General features: G+C 39.2%; 1 protein-coding gene across 6 annotated transcripts in view; it reads left to right on the plus strand.

Annotated features, from left to right (window-relative positions):
• Window positions 1-23,777, plus strand: part of LOC124124713 (ankyrin repeat, PH and SEC7 domain containing protein secG-like) — a 268,855-nt gene that overhangs the window by 126,415 nt on the left and 118,663 nt on the right. For 2 of the 6 annotated variants that reach the window (XM_048383887.1, XM_048383888.1), the window contains exon 3: window positions 12,512-16,702. The exons of the other annotated variants lie outside the window; for them this stretch is intronic. In XM_048383887.1, the coding sequence (XP_048239844.1) occupies window positions 13,035-16,691 (3,657 nt within the window). In that variant the 5' untranslated portion in view covers window positions 12,512-13,034 and the 3' untranslated portion in view covers window positions 16,692-16,702. Of the gene's footprint in view, window positions 1-12,511; window positions 16,703-23,777 lie in introns of those variants that run through there. 6 annotated transcript variants of the gene reach the window in all.

The following is a 23,777-nucleotide window of genomic DNA, read 5'->3' on the forward strand; positions in this document are numbered from 1 at the left end:
TGGTTTCGTTGATTTCCAAAAAGTTTTTGACAATGTTTGGCGTATAGGTTTATGGAAAAAATTATGAGCACAAGGTATTGATGAAAACTCATTCGTATTATTGTTAATATGTACGATGGCATTAAATCATGTGTGTGTTCAAACGGTGTATATTCAGAACAATTCCCTTGTCTTATTGGGGTCCGTCAAGGAGAAAATCTGTCTCCAATATTGTTTTCATTGTTTCCAAATGATCTGGAACCGTTTTTATATTCTCAAAACTGCCCTAGTGTTTCTATTCAATCTCAGTCACTTAATGGTCTGTTAGATCTCTCCGTTGTTCTGTTCGCATTACTATATGCAGATGATACAGTTTTGTGAGTTTTTAGTCATCAAAGTTTACAAAATATGTTTGATATTTTTTCACTTTACTGCAGAAAATGGAGATTGCATATCAATACTAGTAAAACAAAAATTATAGTTTTTGGTGGTACAAAAAGAGACAAGAGTAAACATACATTATTAAATGGCTCACTAATCGAATATGTCACTGATCATAAATATCTTGGAATTCACTTTACAAATAAAAACTCTTTCAAAACTTCTATAAAAGCAAATTGTGAATCTGCCACTAAGGCCATGTACTTTGTATTACGCAAAAGTAAAACATTTAATCTATCCATAAAATGTCAATTATATCTCTTCGATGCTATGGTAAAACCAATTCTATCATATGGTTGTGAAATCTTGGGTTTTGAAAATTGTAAACAAATTGAATCTGTTCACCTTAACTTTCTACGTAAATTACTTCCCATTAAGTAAAGTACACCTTTATACATGTTGTATGGAGAACTTGGAAGAGTACCTTTAAGTAATTCTATCAAATGCCGGATGGAATGTTTTGTGGCTAAGGTCTTATCTGACAAAGAACAAAAGTTATCAAGACTTCTATATCAAATGTTATACAATGAAGTCTGTACAAACAATAGCTGTAAAAAATGGATAAAATGTTTGGAAAGTATTTTCAATGAAACGGGCTTCAGTTTCTATTGGTTAAGCCAACAAGCCATTCCTCCTAATGTCCTTAAATCTATCATGTCGTTAAGATTATCTGATATAGCAACTTAAACATGGAATGCAGAGATTACACATTCTACTAAAGGTATCACATATCGCATAATTAAAACTGAACTCGTCCTTGAAAAGTATTTATTAGTTATCCCTTTCTCGTTGGCTGTAAAATTCCTTCTGTTTAGAACCTCATGCCACCATTTTACCTATTGAACTAGGTAGGTGGCACAAAATCCCTGTCATTGAACGAACGTGTAAACTCTGCGACATGAGCAATGTTGGTGATGAATTTCATTATATTTTTGTTTGTCCTTTTTTCAAACCCCAACGGAAAATATATGTTTGAATTTAAACATATTTGGGTTTTTAGCATATGGAATTAACATATATCTTTTTAATTGTAAAAAAATAAATGTTATTAAGAAACTCTGTACATTCTGTAATGTCATTATGAAAACTGTAAAATCTTCCATGTAAACCATCCTGCCATCTTATGTATTTACTGTTTGCAAATTTGTACCTCATATGCCGAGGATCCCGGTCTGAGCGTAAATAAAGTTCTGTTCTGTTCTGTTCTGTAAGCATGAACGAGTGGTGCTACATATGACTTCCAGTTGGTCTTCTGGGATGGTTGCAAAGAACCTAAAATACTTATCAGTGTCCGATTGAATCTTTCTGTCAATCCATTTCCTTGTGGGTGGTAAGGTGTGGTCCTGATTTTTTCTATTCCGGCCAGCTTACATAGTTCCTTAATTAGGTTACCCTCAAAGTTGGCGCCTTGATCTGCATGTAACGGGGTAGTCTATTTGTGGAAAGCCATAGTGTACAAAGAAGTTGTTAAATAGGACTTCTGCAGTGGTCTTAGCAGTCATGTTTCTAGTAGGGTAGGCCTGAGATTATCTTGTAAAATGGTCAGTCAGAACAAGAATACAGTAAACTACGGTTATAACGAACACGCTTATAACGAACTGACGGATATAACGAACTTACTTTTTAGTCCTGACTATTCGTGTAGTTATACTGTATATATGCCTATAACGAACTACGGTTATAACGAACTAAAAATAGTAGTCCCTTTGAGTTCGTTATAACCGTAGTTTACTGTATGTTGATATCCTCCGTTTGACATCTCCAGTGTAAGGAAGTCGACGCAAACTAACACAAGGGGCTGGCTGGTAGTGATGGAGAGAAGAGGAGCTCTGCCTTCTGCTGGTGTTCTTCTGAAGCATCTGTCACGGTTCTTTATCCACATCTTTAGCCATTCCAGGCCAGTAATATCTATCCCTGCAAAGAGAAAGAGTCCGATCTCGGCCGAGATGTCCAATCTCATCATGAAGTACGTTTAATGCTCTTTTGATGAATTTTGCCGGGAGAACTAGTTGCTTTCTTTCTTCTCCATCCATGATAGGAATTCTGTACAACACTCCCTGTTGTAATTGGAGATGACTGAATTCTCTGATAAGACCTGTAGGAATATCCTCTGGTATCATGTGGTGATGTAGTCCGTCAATGACTCTGTTGAGTACTGGATCCCTGTCTTGTGCTTTCCTCCAATCCCTTAGAGTGAAGCTAGCTATATTGTTGCTGTGTTCAACGTCGTCATCTGCAATAACTTCAGCTGCAAAGCATAAACTCTCAATGTAGTTTGATGTCTGACAACTATTGCAGATCGCCTTTACAGATGTAGTAGCTATAGTATCTGTCTCATCTTCTTGTGGAAACGGGGGCACGGGTGGCCCAGTCGTCTAAGGCGCCGCGATTCGCTGTGCAGAGTTGCGTCCCTTGGGCATGCCAGAAACCTATGATTGTGGGTTCGAATCCTGGTTCGCCCCGATTATGTTTCTAGGTTTGTCAGCACCATACCCGTGCTCGTGGGTTTCACCGAAATGGTAAACGTCTGAGACCTGCATCACTTCAGGCTTTCCTCCCACATTAAGCTGACACGCCGCGATATGACTGGAATATTGTTAAAAGCGGCGTTAAACCCAACTCACTCACTCACTCTTGTCGAAACCTTGAGAGCGCATCAGCATCTATGTTACCTTTACCTGGACGATACTTAATATCAAAGTTGAATGCGGAAAGAGCTGCAATCCACCTGTGTCCAGTAGCATCCCATATGGCAAAACGTATGTCAAAACGTATGTCAGAGGGTTGTTGTGCATTAGTATGGTGAACTGATTTCCGTAGAGATAGTCATAAAATTTCTCTGATACTGCCCATTTCAGTGCTAGGAACTCCAACTTGTGTGCTGGGTAGTTCTTCTCTGCTTTATTCAGACCTCTGCTGGCATAAGCGATGACTCTCTTTGTCCTTCTTGTTCTTGGTACAGAATGGCACCTAATCCGAGTGAGCTTGCATCTGTATGAACTTCAAAATGAAGACCATTATTTGCATATCCAACAATAGCTGGCTTTGACAAAGCATCTTTCAGTTGCTTGAAAGCTGATTCCTGATCCTGACCCCAAGTCCATTTAACTTTCAAGTCTGTTTTCTTCTTGAACCGATTATTCTTCTTCACTGTGGGAGGGAACAACTGTGAGAGAGGCCAAGCGATATTAGAGAAATTCTGAACAAATTTTCTGTAGTATCCAGCAAACCCAAGGAATTGACGAACTTCCTTTGAACTCTTAGGTGTTGGCCAATTCAGTACCTTCTCAATCTTTGCAGGGTCAGTTTGAACTCCATCTGCTGATACAATGTGGCCGGCAAACTTTGCTTGTTCTTGAAAGAAGTTACACTTCTTGGGTGCCAACTTTATTCCACTTTTTCTCAGACGTTGGAAAATCCTTTCTAATTGAATGAGATGCTCTTCAAAAGTATCAGAAAACACGATGAGATCATCCAGGTAAATCATGCAAATTTCCAAATGAAGATCTCCTAACATATGTTCCATCTGGCGTTGATATGTAGCTGGGGCATTTACGAGTCCAAAAGGCAAGCGATTGTACTCATATAACCCAAGAGGTCCAACAGTAAAGGCGGTTCTTGCTTTGTGATCTTCCTCTATTTCTATCTGGTGGTAGCCAGACTTCATGTCCATAACAGTGAAAAACTTGGATCCTGCAAGTCTATCAAAGATTTCTTCTGCACGTGGTAAAGCGTAGGCATCTTTAACCGTGCGACGGTTGAGTGATCTAAAATCTATACACATATGCAGAGATCCATCAGCCTTGCGTACAAGGACTACATTAGATGCCCATGATAAGACGTCTGATGATTCCACAAGCAAGTAACTGTTGGAGATGGTCCTTCACCTCTTGAAACAAAGATGGTGGTATGCGTCGATGTCTTTCCTTGAATGGTGTAGGGTCTGTCAACTCAATCCGATGTTCACATCAGTGTACTGGCCAACATCTAAATCTCCTGTTGAAAATACATCGAGGTATTTCTGAATAAACTCTTCACCTATCTTCTTCTGTTCCTCAGTAACATTATGAGATATGTTCACCTTGTCCAGTGGGTGCTGTTTTACTTCAGTGGCAATCTGTTCCAAGTTGATGGGTGCAACTTTCTCAATTTGGACTGGTTGTATCTCACAGATGATTGTCCTGGGGGAAACAACTATATGGTCTGGTTGGTCAGGTTTGACAATTGAACAGGAACTTGTAGTGATCGCTTGTACTGGTAGCGTAATAATGCAGGAGTTATCTCTAGCCCCGGTGATAAAGATGTCTTCTTGGCTGGATGAAGCATAACACAAGTTTTTCTATAAGGCAGTTCCTTGTAGAGTGAACACTTGACTGTTACTGTTCTGTTGAGACCGCCTCCGTGGTCTTGTGGTAGAGCGTCCGCCCGGAGAGCGGAAGGTCCAGGGTTCGATCCCGGGCCGCGTCATACAAAAAGACGTTAAAAGATTGTACTTGTTGTTACCCTGTCTGGCGCTCGGCATTAAGGGGCTAAAACAAGGACTGGTCGGCTCGGAGTCAGTATACTGTGTCTGAGTGGGGTATTCATGTTAAACTGCGGCATGGTATCTCAGTGAGCTAGCACTATAAATCGGCATCAGTCCGGACTAGTACAAGCAGCCACACACACACATACACGTGCATGCACGTCGCTATATAAGTGCAATAATCTTGGACGCGACGTTAAACCCAATTTCACCTCACCTACTGTTCTGTTGGGAGGTACAACTACTTTTGACCCCTCACAGCTGTGCATGAGTCCAAGGGTCCCATCTTTCCTTTTAAGTTCCTTGTCCTGCAAAATGATACTCCTAAAGGCAAGATACCAAGGTGTGTGCATTTTGCTGACTTGAAGAAAGTTGGGTCCAGTTGCCTCCCTGCAGCTCTCAAGAGCTGGGATAAGGTAATTAGTCCCCAGTAAAACAGGTACACTCTTGTTGTACTCACTGTCTGGGATGACTAACAATAAACAATTACTTTTGAGACCTGGAGATAACCCAGTAGTTTCAACTGGAACTTCCACATATCCCGTATAAGGCAACGCCTCACCATAGCATATTCAATACGAATGAAATCACCTAAGGTCTTAATCTCCAATTATGATAAACACTCCTTGTGGAAACTTTCCGGGATAGTTGACACTGATGATCCTGTATCTAAGAGGGCCTTATGTGAAACACCATTGATGATTACATTTGTCTCGTTAGCTGTTCCAATCAATCCTGCTGGTATCCTGGAATGGACAACTTCAGTGGGGCTCTGTCTGAAAGAACCTAATGTCTGCCCCTAGACATTGGTCCTCTGCCATTTAAAGGTCCACGCCTCATATGATCTATGTTGACACAGCAGCCTCTCATAAGGTGACCATATTGTCCAACTTCAAAATCATGAGGTACTTGTGCAGGGTTATCAGGATTACCATGATGATGTTGATAATGATATTGTCCCTTGTGTTGTCCCTGGGATGCGGTAGGAGTGAACTGATTCATCCTTGCCTCCAGATTATCAATCTTGGATGACAGCTTGTCAATGACTCCCATCAACGTTGATACTTCAGAGGTTGGTTGAAGTGAAGCCATGACCTTGGCTGGTAAAGTTTTCTTCTGTACTTCCAGTTTCCTTTGCTCCTGGTCATATTCAATTCTCCTAATAGATACACGAAGCTGGTTGAAATCCTGTATAGTGTCTAATTGGTGTCCTGTTCAAGTCTTTCAGAGTCCTGACCAGAAGACTGTCCTGAGAACAGAGCTTGATCTATCCTGCTGGATAAAACCTTGTAAGACAAGCCTGTCTAACATGTCCTCAAGTCTGCAGCCCCATGCTGTAGCATCCTAAAACTGGGCCATAATGACTTCACCTTGCTCCGTGACTGATGGACTGAATACACTTTTCAGTTTATTAAGAACTGAAGTAAGTGAAGCAGTGTGACCTAACCTCATTACGACACGGGCAGCTTCACCCTTAAGAGCTCTCCTGATCGCTTGTAAGATCTCATCCTCAGAATGAGTCTTACTGCAAACGAAACTTTCAACCTCGTAGTGCCACACATCAAATGAAGTTTCACCTTTGGCTGTTGGATCACCAGAAAAACAAGAAAAACAAGGTGCTTGTTTAAAACTAAACGAACTGGGCAAACTTTGGGTTGGTGGAATTGCATGATGCTCTGACACCTCAGATTTAAACTGTGGACTACCAGTAGCGCCCTGCAACTCCTGTATTGCTACGATACCTGCTACCCAATCCCTGAGTTCTACCTCAGTCTTACCTTTTGGTGTAACACCTAGCTTCTGAAATCCTGCAAGAAAAGAAGCCAACTCATCAGAGTATAATTGGGACATGATGATAATGTAGTGATACAATTACGAATGAATACGAAGTGAAGGTAATAGCTTTACCTTACATGAACACGAACAAAAAAATGTAAAGCTTATAAGACCTACATGGAGAAACAATGCATAATTAACATAAAGGTAATCCAGTATACAACTAAAGGTTTAAGGGTTTAGAGTTTAGTTTTGATTTATCAACTATCAAGTTTACGATAGTTATGGTTTAGGTTTAGTTAGGTAACAAAATTAGTTTAGTTTAACATGTGTTGTGGGTTAGTAACCTTTACCTGACAACTTAATCCATACTGTACTGATACAACTGATTCACAAAACCACACAAAAATTAAACAGAATAGGACAGGTGTGCTGAAAGAAGTGTAGTGCAAACCTACCTAATATAATATTAACTAAATACTAATATAATATTAACTATATATAATATAATATTAACTATATATAATATTAATTAACTATGTATAATATTAATTAAATGCTAAGAAACAGTGACAACACAACCGAACAGTAACTTATCAATATACTCTTTTATGGTATATGCCAAGATTAGCTAAGTCTTTAATAATAACACTACCTAACAGTGCAATCAATATGTCTGTGTTCTTGCAAAAGATGTCAACTATTAAACCAAGTAATGAATCAGTTAATTACAGTAAAATGTTTAAACAAAGTAGACGTGTCTAAAACTAACTAAACTGAACTAACTAATACAAACTAAACTAAGGGCCCATAATACTAATTATGTACAATCACCACAGCAGAGCTCAATATGGCTGCAAAAAAACATGCTCTCGTGCTCAAATAAACAACATGGGGGAAAAAAACAACACCAGCATGTCTGTTAAACAATAATGGCACCAAAGAATTATGAAAAATATGAAATACAGCTGTAAATATTAAGGATATCCAGTGTCAATAGCCTGTATACAGACGCAAGTGTCTCTGATCACAAGTAGGGAGAGTTCATGTACACATATTTACACATGTTCACTTTATAATAGTGTCGGGCACAACTTCATACACTGTCACTGCAGGGGCTGCTCATGATGTTCCTCTCACTCTCCTGGCTCCATTCAAAATCAACATCCCACCAGGGATGCCATTGCAACAGCGGTACTCTGGTCCTCTCAAAGATAAGGGAGTACTTGTTGGGTCAAACAGGATTTATTTTCAATGGGCGTAGAGTGAGAACTACACGGTAGTCCGGATCTGCCCTAAAACATACCGGTACATAATTTGATATAAATATCATGGGTATGGACAGTATAAAGGCACTAGATAAAAACAATACTAATAAAACATTTAGATCTATAGTTCCTTACTTTTGGCATATATATATGAACAAATCCTTCCAGATAAAACAAATTACACTCTATATATAGTTAATCATGCATAATTAATAAAACATAAATAGCATACCTCGTCTCAGGGACGCAGGCTGGAACCTCTCTTATAGACAGACGTGCAGTGAATAGCCCTGCACAAATAAGTATACTACATATAAATATATTACATAGCCACAGTTACACTAGCATGCATCGAATACAAGCATTATAAATTCTACAAAATCCTATACATATATACATGATACATATACATATATCACTTCTAACCAGTTTATATCTATTTTATAAAATGTACACTTGGCTATTACCTCAGTCAAATACACAGTTAAGCTGAATTAAGAATACATTACAATGTCATAATACAATGCTAGCTAAAATACTATATCCAACAACAATGCTTAAAATACATAGTAACCTAAGCTTCCAGATAAATAAAGTAATAATCAAATGAACTTACCCTATATGATTCAGTGTAGAGAACATGCTGAGAAATATGTGCTGACTGACCAGTAGAATTTGTTATCAGGGTATCCACATGATTGCAGAGAACATGCAAAAAGCTTGATAACAAAGAGCACCTAATCACAGGCCAAGCCTGTGACTGACCCAGTGACAATAGCCATGAACCTAAGAACGAAATGGTTGAACTACCCAAGCTTACCTGTGAATTAGTAGTTTTGTGCAAGTGCTGAAGTTAACACAAGTATTTAGGAAAATAAATGTTAAATATTTAGGTTAGCTTATTAATTTAATTCATGTTTGGTTACTATAATGATACTTTAAAATCTAACAATATTCTATTTACAAGCATACTGCTACAATTGTTGCAGGTTTTCATGCCATATGCTTTCTCAAACATCAACACATCTCCCCACTTTATGTGTGAACTATGGTGGAAGCAAATCCTTTATAGCAACATAGAAATGAAAGGACACTCTTCTCAAAGCTCTGTTTGAATCGATGTCATCTGCCAAGCTCACCTGTCCTGGAAGACGGCATTTCTTCCTGCTCTGGCCTCTGCAGGCTTTCTTTCTTTTGAGATCCATTCCCAGGGATATACAGCTCTTACACATACTTTAGGTTTGTCATCTTTATCTTTGTCAACAGGGCAACACAAAGCACAAAGAAGTGGCCCTTTAGTGCCATGGTCACCAGTTCAGATACCATGATTACTTCAGATCTTGTTCCACCGTCCATTCATCCAGTGACCCGGTCAGATGGTATTGGCACCACTGAATCAATATCTCTGTCCTTTTCAGGCTCTCTGATTCTACTGCACAACTGCACCGGAGATTCAGCAATTGCCTCTCTATTTCATGTAAAAGTCAAAGGCATGTGGTAGCTCAAAACTACAATATCTGACAGTTAGAGGCACATGGAATTGGCAACTCCACTTTGGTTCTTTCATAGCTCATGCAATCAGGCAGGTGATCAAAGTCAGAGTGTCATGAGCTTGTGTGTCATGGTCTGGAAGGTCACATGGGGTCAAGGCAGCAAAGGATTGATTGATGATGTCACAATTATGGAATTTGATGCTAATATAACAGTGTTCTATGGAAGTTTACCACATACAGTCAAACCTTATTATCTTGAACCCCATTAATCTCAAACATACCAATATTTCGACCCTATTCTCCTTTCCAAACCAATTTACTAAATTTTGTTCATGCCTTGTTATCTCAAAAGTCTGAATATCGCGAAGGTACAACACGGTCCTGCTAGGTTCGAGATAATGGGTTATATTGCAAGTATATTCACGTAAGTAGTAGAGGGAGACTGGGATGGTGTCCTCATCATCTTCTTCTGTTTGTACTGGTTCACGGACCCACAAAAAAGAAGTTTGTTCCGATCGGGAAGGACTCTTTTAAAGTCATCAGGTACAAGGATAAACCTGCAGATCCACAAAACATCAATCATCCTTTTGACCAGAGTTTGTTTGACATATTTCCAAATGACTTAAGAAATTAGCTTACATGCTTTATTTGTAGGGGAGTGCAGGGGTTGAAAAATACCATTGCCCGACGCCCGTGCCAAGTAAGGTTTAGATGTCGGGCGTGTAATATACGTTTTCTAGCATGCCCGTGGACAAGTAGAGCACCCAAAATGAACTGGGTCAAGTTTCACGCGAATGTAATCATGTGATCATGTTATGGTATTTGATTGGCTAATATTTTGTTAGCAGACTGACAATGTAATTTGCATACAGCTACGCCAGTCAACCAATGGGATTAATACATTTCGATGTCAGGCAGGTCAACAACGAGAACCAGGCTTGTTTCATTGTTAAATCGTAGTAACACTTCCATATATGGCACATGTTTCTTGGAAATGGAATTTCTTGGAAATTGTAACGCGAGGTTGAAACATTTTCCGACTTTAGATGCTCCGTTAGGCCTAGCTTTGATGAAATATAATTTTGTCGAACTACAACAAACGGGACTTTTAACGAGTGAAAGTATGGCATTTATTTAATAGGTGTTTCTTTTCGTTGTCAACTAAAGTTCATTCGAGTCGTCAATAGCGATAACCTGACCGTGGTTGCTGTAAATAACGGCGAGTTGTGCGATCTATCGACCCCTTTACGCACGATTTCGGCAAAATTGATCTAAACTATATTGAATCAAATTTAAAATAAAATTAATAAAATATGCTACAAACATATGTCAAGGTACAAACGTGTTTTTTTATAACCAGATAGTAATAATAGGATTTAATTGCGGAATTTGTTGATTGGTATTTCCTGTGTTGCGTGCAGGTGGTAATGTTTTTGCGATGGGGAAATGACATCGTGTCAGTGACTTGAGTTTACTAAAAGTGTATATAAGTTTTGGGAACCATGTGTTACCGCACACAATAACCGAGTTAGCGCTATATTGAAGAGTGCAATAGCGAGGGATCACTGTAAGTAAATCTGTTGTTTCAAATAAGTAAGCTAGTAAAGGACAGAGTAGTCTCCCTTTGCCTCATTAGCACCCAGAGGGGTATCTGCAATAACAATTTATATTGCCAGTACCGCACATGGCCGATCATGTCTCAGCGGTCTATTTTAAGTTTCTTTGGCGGTGGGGACGAAGGCAGAGGGAAATTCCGAAAGTTGTATATCGGCAAAGAATAAGAAGTATGACGAATGTAAACGAAAACGAACATTCATCGCTGGGTGGAAAGACCAGTTTCCTTGGGTTGCGTATGATGACACAGCGAAAGTCATGAAGTGCACCATTTGTTTCAAGGACCCAAACATACACGCTTGCAATCGTAAGAGAACGTTTATTGATGGATGTTCAAATTTATTAGCTTGATTTTGGGCTAGTACATTTTAAAATAGGGCAAGTGAGAATGTTGGTCATACTTGCCCTTGGTCAAGTAACATTTTTAATAATTTTTCAACCCCTGGAGTGTAATGGTAGTTCAGGATGTATATTCTTTAGAGTTTAGGAATACCGCATCATACCAAAAAAGATGGTACTCTGCCTTGTGATTGACATTAAGGGGCTGAAACAAGGACTGGCCTGGAGTCAGTATACTGTGTCTGAGTGTGGTATTTCATCTTAAGCTGCAGCATGGCGTCCCAGTAGGTGGTCACTATATAATCGGCATTAGTCCAGACTAGTACAAGCAGCCACACACACACGTGCATGCACATTGCTTAATAAGTGCAGCAATCTTGAACATGACATTAAACCCCATTTCAACTCACCACCTCACCTAATACAACCGACAAAGTTTGGGTCAAACCAGTGCAGGATATTGTCTATATTTGTGCCAGATGTAAACTCAAAAGGGGAATTATCTGTCAGCCAGAGCAATCAGATCTCAAATTTCAGGGAAGATTGCAATTTCAGACCAGACAAGCATGGATGAACTCTAGAAGGTCAACCTCAGACTTTGTTGATTTCAGTAGAAGGCATTATCCTGGAATTTTTTGCCTATGAGAGAAAAATCTCCCCTGGTCCAGAAGCAATGAGATTTTTTTTAGTGTGATGAAATTTGGCTAATTCTCAGAAATACTTACTTTTCAAACCGTTGAAAATGTATTTGAGTTTCATTATTTGTGACTTGAATTATGATGCATTAGATTGTAAATGAATATATTCAAAGTGATAAGACATAAAATAGCGACTGTTGTAAATGGTGTTACAGTTTGCTGGCCAAAAATATATTATTTACATTTGAAAATTATACGGTTTTAAACAATGTGCTTTCATCAATTTTCATCGGTAGTGTGTACCATACGGTATCGAAGGAAGTATTGTTGAATTTTCAATTAATTACTGGTGATAGTTAGTCATATGTTCATTATACAATGAATATTGTTTCAGGTTGACTCTTTTTGTTTAATTAGCAACAGTTATTTATTCCCCAGAGAAGCCAGCGTGTTTGCCATTGGTAGCAGCCAGAAAATGTTGACAAGTTGACAATTCTATCATGATTGAAGAGAAGGAAACAGTTGTTCTTGGTTGGGTTGGTATAGCTCGTCCGTATATGTTCCTTTTTGTGGTAAATCTCGTGCGTGTCATGCTGATGTGACGGACCACTACGTTGAACGGGGTAACATGTGGAAGTTGATGTTTATTCGTTGTGGGACGAAGACGTCCTCAGAGCTCCGGTCAGGAGATTGCCTTTGCTAATATTAGAATTAACTTCCATTATCCACTTAATAACAGAAAGTGGTCAATTATTCACTTTAGATGAATATATAGACGCATTTCATTTTGGGGCGATTTGGTTAGTGTGGCAATGGAGGTTTGTGTTTCTGTCTTCTGTTTCTGTTTAATTAAAATGTCCGACATGATATGTTTGACTTGTTGTTTACTTAACGGGGAATAACGTGCCTCATTCCCATATGGTAGCAGAGCGTGGTTTCAAAAAGGTAAGTCAAATAAATTATGTCGTATATGCAGGAGGGAGGCTCTGTAAAGAGCAATGAGTCTCTGGTCCAAGAAACAGAAGGGTCTCTGTTAAAACTGGAGAATATTTTGAAACTAAAACAACAAAAAGCAAATGTTAAATCAACCTTTACAAAAAACAAAAACAAGCTGTACAGCTTACTAGAATCTTCTGACCAACCATCTCGAATAGACATACGAGATGGTATAGATAAAGTAAATGAAAGTCTGGTGAAAGCAATCGATGTTATGACACAACTCACTCTGGCTTTTGCAAAGAATCAGCAAGGTGAAAATGTCGCTAAAACTGAAGGAGAGATTAGTCATCTTGAGGATGAAACTAATGCTGTAGTTGAACAGGCACAATTTCACTTAGATAATAGGTCAGATGTGACTTCCGTGTCAAGTAAGGGAAGCAATAGATTGTATAGCCCTGAACAACAGGCTGCGGGAAGTGAGCCATGTATTCAGAAAGACATTGGGCATGATGTTCATAGCATACCACATGAACACACACGTGCTTATAAAGAGTCACACAGTTATGCAATAGGCACTGATCTATGGAAACAACTCAAGCGTGTTTCTATCCCAGTATTTTCTGGTGATGTTAAATGCTATGAAAGTTGGAAAGCTGCATTTCTGACATGCATAGACCAAGCACCAGCAACTGCTGAATACAAGCTATTGCAGCTAAGGCAATATCTTTCTGGTGAGGCTTTGAAAACAGTACAAGCTTTGGGGCATAGTGCTATAGCTTATGACATTGCATTAGAGCGCCTAGAAAGGAAGTATGGTGGTAGGAGGCGTCAAGTAGCGTTACAGTTAGAAGAAGTGACTAATTTGAAGCCTATTCGCCAAGGGAATGCTAGAGATGTTCAAAGATTTGCTGATGTCTTGGACATTGCAGTCGTTAGTCTGAAAGAAGCAGATAGAATAGAAGAGCTTGGTAATGGGTTATTGTATGTCACTTTACAAAAGAAAATGACCGAGTCAATGGTCGCACAATACCAAAGATGGCTTCATGACAGAGATAGGCAAGAGTCTGTCGAGACTCTAAGAGAATGGGTACTTCAGGAAGCTGAATACCAAACGATAGCTGCAGAAACAATACATGGTGTTTCTGATAAAAGCAAAAGACTAGAATTCAAAAGAAAAGAGTCATGCTCATTTGTCAGTCAGCTGAATAGAAATTCAAAGAGGGAGGTCATATGCAAGGTTTGTGGTGAACAGCATGTGTTATGGAAATGCAATGTGTTCAAGAATATGAATGTTTCTGAGAGATGGAACACTGCTAAGAAAATGAAAGTATGCTTTCGCTGTCTTGGTGGTAATCATCGTGGCTCACAATGTAGATATGCATATCGCTGTGGGATCAATGGGTGTACGAAAACCCACAATAGACTCTTACACGAGAACATACCCAGAACTGACATTGTACAAGGCAATCTGGATTTTGCAGAAAATAGTTTTGTTGTGGATAAGGAGGATACTCAGGTAGGTTCTCCAACAAAAGGTCATGACCAGGGCTTTTCTGAAAGAGCACATGCAACTATGCCATTGGAATTTGACCATCCGTTCACAGCACTTCGGACAGTCCCAGTAGTGCTGAAGAATGGAACTAAAAGGATCCGTGTTAACGCATTATTGGATGATGCAAGTACCAGGTCATACATAAATGCTGATGTAGCTTCAGAATTAGGGATGCAGGGGTCAATAGAGAAAATATCTGTGAGTGTCTTGAACGGTAAGAAAGAGACATTTGAGACCAAGCCAGTGGTATTTGGAATTGAGAGTGGAGATGGTAGGGTGGATATGGAAATGACAGCACTGACTACTACTAGGGTCACAGGCGACTTGCAAATGATTGATTGGCAAAAATGTAGACACAGATGGAGTCACTTGAAGAACATAAGCTTTCCACATATTGGGCGACGTCCAATTATCGATCTCCTGATAGGTATTGATCATGTGCAATTACATCAGTCATTCGAAGAGGTTTGTGGAGATGTAGGTGATCCTATTGCAAGGAGAACGCCTCTTGGGTGGACATGCATAGGCAATGTAAGCAGTCAGGCAACATCCCAAACACACTGTGCATATACATACCACACATACAGCAAAGACAGTGAATTGTGCTCATTGGTGAAGTCATTTTGGGAAATTGAAGAGTTGAAGACTCCTTTCAAACGCCTTATACCAGATGACGAGCAAGCTCTTCACAAAGCACAGGAGACACTAGTGTATATGAATGGCCAATACCAGATTGGTATTCCTTGGAAGAATGTTCCATCATTACCAAATGACTATGCCATGGCATTTCGTAGGCTGCTTAGCACTGAAAAGAAGTTATCCAAAGACCAGGAAACGGCACTAGCCTATGACAATATCATCTTGCAGTATCTTGAAAAAGGTTATATCAATAAAGTAGATCATGAGGAATCAAGGGAAGATGTGTGGTATCTTCCTCATTTCCCGATATTGCGTCCAGATAAAACCACAACAAAGGTCCGTATTGTTTTTGACGCTTCGGCAAAGTATCAGGACACATCATTGAATGATGTAATCAGTCCAGGTCCGAAGCTTCATAGTGAGCTCTTTGATGTGCTGATACGGTTCAGGAGAAAACCAGTAGCTCTCATTTGTGATATAGCAGAGATGTTCTTGCAGATGAAAATATCACCGGAAGATAGACCTTACCACAGATTTCTCTGGAGATCTATGAATACAGATATGCCTCCTGAGGTATACAAGTTCAGTCGTCTTGTATTCGGTAACACCTCTTCTCCTTTCTTGGCTCAGTATGTTACCCAGGAACATGCTAAGGCACATCTGGTAGATCTGCCTATGGCTGCAGAAACTGTCATAAAATCCACATACATGGATGACAGTATGGATTCGGTAGAGAATGTGGATGAAGGTATAGAACTGTACAACCAATTAACTCGGTTATGGTCCAGTGCTTCAATGCATGCTCGGAAATGGTTGTCCAATTCCCTGAATGTCCTTGATAACATACCTGAAGAAGATAGAGCTTCTGAAATTGATCTTTGTAAAGGCCATTTACCATCAGTGAAAGCACTTGGGTTAATGTGGGTAGCTGAAAAAGATATGTTCACATTCAAAGTTGGTACATTTCCTGAAGAAGAAACCACTAAAAGAGGTTTTCTCAGGCAAATTGGAAGACTATTTGATCCTCTTGGATTCATAGGACCATTTATAATCACTGCGAAGATTATGTTACAAGAAATGTGGTTAACAGGACACGATTGGGATGATGAACTGCCTCAGAACCTGCAACAGAAAATAGAAAAATGGTTAGTACAATGGAAAGAAGTACAAGGTGTTCAGGTACCCAGATGTTTGCGCCTTGATGCTGAGGTTTGTTCAGTCTCGATTCATACGTTTGTTGATGCCTCTCAGGATGCATATGGCACCGTTGTTTACGCCGTCTATACTTACATGGACGGAAAGAAGTCCAGCAGGATCGTTGCTGCAAAGAGTCGTGTAGCTCCGTTGAAAGCCTGTAGCATACCACGCCTTGAACTGATGGCAGCTGTACTTGCCTCAGACTTGTCTCTGAAGTGGTCAAAGTCCTTCAGATTGAGATTGAAACGGTTACCTTCTGGTCAGATAGTAGGAATGTCTTGTGTTGGATAAGAAACAATAGTCGTACTTTCAAACCGTTTGTTGCCAACAGAGTTGGAGAAATACACAGCACTACAAATCCATCTCAATGGCGACACGTACCATCTGCAGAAAATCCTGCAGATAACTTAACAAGAGGTCTGTCTGTTTCACAACTCATACACAATGAGTTATGGTGGTCTGGTCCTACGTTTTTGCTCAGAGATGAAACTGAATGGCCATCTGATCAAGCATTTTCCCTTGACATGATCAATGATGATGAAAGAAGAACAAGCAATAAGCAGGTTGCTCTAGTTTCAATACAGAAACCTGACCTTGAGACGTGGAGACTTGACCCTTCCAGATTCTCCAGCTGGAGAAAATTGACACGTGTGAATGCTTGGATTTTCAGATTCTTGCATAACTGTTCCATGTCAGATGATTACAAAATGAAAGGTGAACTGACGGTAGAGGAAATAGCAGATTCTGAGCACAGAATCATTGCCGATGCACAGGCGGAAGCATTTGCTATTGAATATGCAACTTTGTTGTCAGGTAAGATGTTGGCTTCCAGTTCCAAACTCCTTACACTTCAGCCACAACTAGATGAAAATGGGGTCATGAGATTGAGTGGACGCTTAGGCGATGCTGAATGTTTGCCACTTGGAGCGCGATTTCCCATAATTCTACCTCGTAGAAGTTGGGTGACAAAGCTCATCATAAAACAGTATCACGAAGATGGTAAACATGTTCTGGGCACAAACCAAACACTGGCTGCAGTGTCATCAAAATACTGGATTATCTCAGCACGAGAAGCAATACGTGAATGGGAAAAAGAATGTGCTCGATGTCATAGGGACAAAGCACAACCTGCCTATCCAATGATGGCTCCGTTACCAAAAATGAGACTTCGAACATCCTTCCGTGCATTCAGCCAGGCTGCTGTTGACTATGCTGGACCTTTCATAACAGTCCAAAGCAGAGGAAAATCACGTCAGAAACGTTATTTGTGTCTATTCACCTGTTTGACTACAAGAGCTGTTCACCTAGAGATGGCATACAGCTTGGACACCAGCGCATTCCTAAATGCGTTTTACCGAATGGTAAATCGAAGAGGTCTACCACAAGATGTCATATCTGACAATGGAACAAACTTCGTTGGTGCCGTCAAAGAACTCAAGGAACTTCTTCAAATGCTGGATCAAGATGCTGTTCGGCGTTCCATGGCCAATCGAGGAGTGAAATGGCACTTCAACCCTCCATACTCGCCGCATTTTGGAGGCGTATTCGAGACGATGATAAAATCGGCTAAGCGTGCTATCTTCGCTATCCTGGGGAATGGTGACGTCACAGATGAGGAATTGGAAACGGCATTCACCGGAGCTGAAGCGCTGATCAACTCGCGCCCTCTGACATATCAGTCGACTCATCCCCAAGATGAGATTCCTCTGACTCCGAATCACTTCCTGCATGGCCAGATTGGAGGAATGTTTGCTCCGGAATCCGTAGACACAACCGATTATCACCCAAAAAAATGCTGGAGACGTATTCAGGAACTTATGAGACACTTTTGGAAGCGTTGGATGAAGGAATGGCTCCCAGGCCTGAACCCAAGACGGAAATGGCGAACTCCAAGCAGAGACCTGTGTATCGATGATGTTGTGCTGGTGATATCTCCTGACACTCCACGGGGACAGTGGCCACTTGGTAGAATTGTCAAGACATACCCAGGAAGAGATGGACATGTGCGTGTGGTGGATGTACGGATCGGACAATCAGTGATTACTAGAGCAGCAAACAAGATTTGTCCACTGGAATGGTCAACTGTGAACTGTGATCCGGGATTGTGACTTCGGATATTGTGACTTCGGATATAGTGACTTCGGATATAGTGACTTCGGATATAGTGACTTCGGATAATATGACTTCATCAACTGACGTCGTGAACAGTGACTTTGTGAAACTGAAATGTGTTGTGAACTGTGACTCTTGAACGGTGACATTGTAAAATGTGATAAAAGCATTCATGGATATTCATGGATATTCAAGGACTAATGGATTGTAATAATTTCAATCATTTTGTAAGTATGGTACAGTTTTATTTCAATTCATTGCAAAAGCTAGAAGTGTTAGTATTTTGATAATATTGTATTTATTGTGTTGCCAGGAATCTGTCAAGGAGGGGGGTATGAAGAGAAGGAAACAGTTGTTCTTGGTTGGGTTGGTATAGCTCGTCCAAATACACTTGATTAACATGGAAGTGCTCGCCCAAACACACCCGTTGCGCATGTTCCTTTTTGTGGTAAATCTCGTGCGTGTCATGCTGATGTGACGGACCACTACGTTGAACGGGGTAACATGTGGAAGTTGATGTTTATTCGTTGTGGGACGAAGACGTCCTCAGAGCTCCGGTCAGGAGATTGCCTTTGCTAATATTAGAATTAACTTCCATTATCCACTTAATAACAGAAAGTGGTCAATTATTCACTTTAGATGAATATATAGACGCATTTCATTTTGGGGCGATTTGGTTAGTGTGGCAATGGAGGTTTGTGTTTCTGTCTTCTGTTTCTGTTTAATTAAAATGTCCGACATGATATGTTTGACTTGTTGTTTACTTAACGGGGAATAACGTGCCTCATTCCCAATGATATTTATGAGTTACATTTGAATTACTCTTAATACTACTTGCTGTTTGGTCACTAGAAATTGTTCAAAATTTGGATAGACTACATTTGGTGAACGAATAAACTATCGTGTAAATTTTATTGAATTTCAGGGTACGGTAGATCATTTTATTCCAGCAATGTGACATTTTCGGGTTTTTTGTTGGTGGAAAACAGATGAAGGTTTCCTCACAACTGGTTACACATGTAATAAAAACATTTATCGCAAATCAGATTATGGGTCGGTCGTGTTACCGGAAACACAACCATGTTTTGGGTGGGCCTTAGACTCAGTCAGCTGCAGGATGCCGGCCACGGCATATTCCAAGGGGAAACGCAACATCTTCGCAGATGCCAAGGGAGGATAGCTGCTATTCCACTGGATAACAACAGTATGGGACAGTCCTCACCTTGATCTATTTGCCACTTGTCTCAACAAAATACCAGGGTATGTCAGTCCCATACCAGATAGATGCATAATCAATGGATTGGACAGATCTCAAGACCTCGGAGACCATCTTCTTCAGCCATTTACGACAACAGATTCGAAAAGTTCTGTCAGTGGCGAAGAATTGCAGTCTAGACCTATAACCATATTATGGTAGCGGATTTATTTGGTGTATCTCTGCCAGGATAGCAATTCTGTCATGGCACCGTTGAAGGATACAGGTCTATATTAACTTCAGTTCTCCTACACAACAGACTATTGATAGTAAATGACCCAGTTCTGAATAGACTTCTGAAATCTTTTGTGATCAGGAAGGCAGAATTCTTACTAGCAATGGCCACAGCAGCATGCTCTAGTGCATTATCCTTTGTAACAATCTACAAAGGAGTGATTTAGTTTGGCATGAAACTAACACATGCCATGCTTAGTGATGGTCCGAACTTCTCGTGCAGCATGACCACCTGCGTAACACTGACCCACTTTTCGACTTTGTTGTGTGGAGTCAACGTAAACATAAACAGGGAACTGTTATTGTTATCCGGGGACGTTGAACGTAACCCAGGGCCGCTGACATTAGATTCGATAATGGACGAGTTGAAATCCTTAAGATGTGATTTAAAAACCGAACTATCCGACATGAAACAAGAACTTAAAGGCGCTCATAGTAGCATCGACTGTTTAATGGAGGAGATTCGCACGATCAAAGACATGTCAGCGTTGTCGGACAAGGTTACAGACACAGAGGTGTGTGCAGAAGAATCGGAGGCAACTGTTAATTCTTTTGAAGAAGAGTTAGACAAGTTAGAAATTAACAGTCGGCGTGATAACTTGATATTTTATGATATCAACGAGGAAACAGAAGAAAATTCGTTCAAGGCAAAGTATCTATTGCTCGACATTATTAAACAATGTTATGCCAGAAGCCAAATTGACGCCCAAGGACTTACATCGCGCGCACAGATTAGGCAAAAGTGTTGCCGGAAAGAATAGACCAATCATTGCTATGTTCTTTCATTTTGAGGACCAAGTTTCAATCAGAGGGGCACGTGATGAATTCAAGACAAAGGGTGACCTAACCAAAAGACAAAGAGAGAAACTGGCATCTTTAAGGCAACAGGGTCAAAGGGGCTACTACGTAAATGGTAAACTCTACATCGACGAGCTCTATGAGCCTCCAATGGGGAGTCTCCATAGTGGTGTGGAGACTAGGAGCAAGTCTATACGGGGTTCAAGGATATCGGGGGGCGCTAGTGAGGCTCTAGGATTGCAGGGCGCTCCACATAGATAGGGTCTCGGCCGGGCCACAAGTGAGCGTGAATATGTCACCCCTGTAAATAAACAATCAAAAACTCACATTTAGTATGGATTTTGGAATGTTGAAGGACTTGTGTCACTCTTAGATGATTCTGACTTAATGCAATATGTTAAATCATACGATGTGACTGGTTTGATGGAAACATGGTTACATGACTTTGACTTGACTCATTATTTTGAAAACTTTGTTGTGTATATGCAGCCAGCATTGAAATTCACAGACAAAGTTAATATGGGCAGATATGCCGGAGGAATTATTGTTTTAGTTAGAAAGGAAATAAGTAGTTTTGTTTCACATTTACATTTATATATCAGTAAGACATAAGAATAAGGCTATACGGAGAGAAAAACAGATCACATTTAGAAAACAGACTGTAAGTTATCTAGATAATTTAGTAAAACAAGAAGGAAAACATTTTTGGCGAAAAATTAGATGTCGTTGGTATCAACATACTCCATGTAATATAAATATAACGGATTGGTTTGATCATCATGAATTTTGATGATGATTATAACAGGGAAATAAGCAACAATGAACTTGTAAAAGCTATCAGCAATCTTAAAAATAGGAAAGCTCCAGGTTCAGATAAAATTTAAGGGAAATTATATTAATATGTGAAAGCAGGACAATGTTACTTTATTCCTTATCTCCTTGAGTTATTTAGTTATCTCTTTAAAAATGGTCGTTTTCCGGATCCGTGGAACATAGGTGTTATTCTTCCTCTGCATAAGAGTGGTGACAAATGCTCTAATCGACAAGCATTGTCTAAACATTAAGGTAGATTCTACGTTGCTTTCGTAGATTTATAAAAAGCGTTTGATTCTGTAGATACAAAATATCTCTTATAACATATAACATAAGTCTAAAAGGAAATATGTTTAATGCTATTAAATCTGTGTATGAAAAGGTTAAAAATAACATAAAGTCTAATGGAAAATTTTCAGATGTATTTGAATCTCACATAGGTTTAAAACAAGGGTGTGTTTTAAGCCCTTTATTATTTTCTCTGTATATAAATGAGCTCATTCATACTTTAGACAACGAAAACATTAGAGGTGTACAACGTTTTCCTGAATACATGTATATAGAATTGTTGAAACTTTTATTTGCAGATGATATTGTATTGTTTTCAGATACGATTTCAGGTTTACAAAACCAATTAGATACTCTCACTATGTATTGTAACAAATGGAAATTGACAGTTAATTGAGACAAAACTAAAATAGTGCTATTTAGAAAATATGGAATTTTGAAAAACATGAACGATGGACTTTTAATACCCAAATAGTAAAACACTATAAATATTTGGGTGTTATGTTTTACTCAAATATGAATATGATAAAAACAGTGAAATACACATGCCAAAAAGGTAAATTAGCACTTTATGAAATTTTAAGATCATTAGATGAACTTGGGTGCTTGTCTTATGACATATTCTTTAGAATATTTGATGTAAAGATTAAGCCTATTTTATTATATGGTGCAGATATTTGGGGCACCAATACATTTGATTCACTTGAAAAAATTCAAAATTATGCATGTAAAAGATTTCTTGGTTTACCGTCACAAACTCCAAATGCTATGGCTGTGGGAGAATGTGGTAGATATCCGTTATATGTTGATTCATTTGTGCAATGTATAAAATATTGGCTTAGATTAATACACATGTCAGATGATAGAATACCCAAAAAGTCGTATAGTATGTTAAAACACTTAGATGAATGTGATAGAAGAAATTGGGTAACAAATGTTAGAGAATCTTTATGTTTGATAGGTCTTGGAGAAGTCTGGTTCTTTCAAGGAGTTGGTAATATTGATTATTTAATGAGTATGATTAAACTTAGATTAAGACATATTTTTTTTCAAGAGTGGCAATCAAAATTAAGAGAAAGTACAAGATTCGATAGTTACAGTAAATACAAATTTTCATTAAATGCTAAACCATATTTGTATTGCAAAAAATATTTAATGCATAGAAGATGCTTAGCACTTTTAAGAACTGGAGGTGCAAAAATTTACATAAATGTTTGAAGATGGAAAAATATTGAAAAAAGTAAAAGAATCTGTCAGAATTGTAATTTAAATGAGTAAGAGGATGAAATGCACATCCAAATGTTTTGTTAATTTATTGAATGATTATGATCCAGCTATTGTTGAAAACTTGCTAAAATTCTGTAAAGCTTCACTTGTGAGGAGAGCATGCTATCATTAATTACTGTACACTCTGTTATCATTGAATATATAAGTATGATAAACTGCCATCACCCTTGATGTATAATTTGTATTTTTGTATACTTTGTATATGGGCCTGAGGCCTCAAGTACAAATAAAAAGATTGATATTGATATACTTTTCAAGTCTGACACATGCCAAGGATTGGAGCTCCATAACCATTAGAACATTACCAGCGTTTGTGGCCAAGAACCAGTCCTCAGCTCTCTGAAGGTTAGTTTCACAGACATGACACAATTACGGCGCTCAGTACAGACATGGAACCACAAGATCATCATTCCTGTCTTGTTCGTGTGCTTCATTATTACTTGACAGTGACCAAGTCACATAGGAGGCATAGAGATTACAACACGAGTGTCTGTCAGATGCCATTTATCTTACGAGTTAAATAAATGGTATCTGACAGGCATGAGTGCAGTAATCTGTTTCTTGCACACCCTAAAATCGCACCTTTTAGC

The sequence above is a fragment of the Haliotis rufescens genome, unplaced genomic scaffold (genome assembly GCF_023055435.1).
Source record: "Haliotis rufescens isolate VD_foot unplaced genomic scaffold, xgHalRufe1.0.p SCAF_5, whole genome shotgun sequence".
Classification (NCBI taxonomy): Eukaryota; Metazoa; Mollusca; class Gastropoda; order Lepetellida; family Haliotidae; genus Haliotis; species Haliotis rufescens.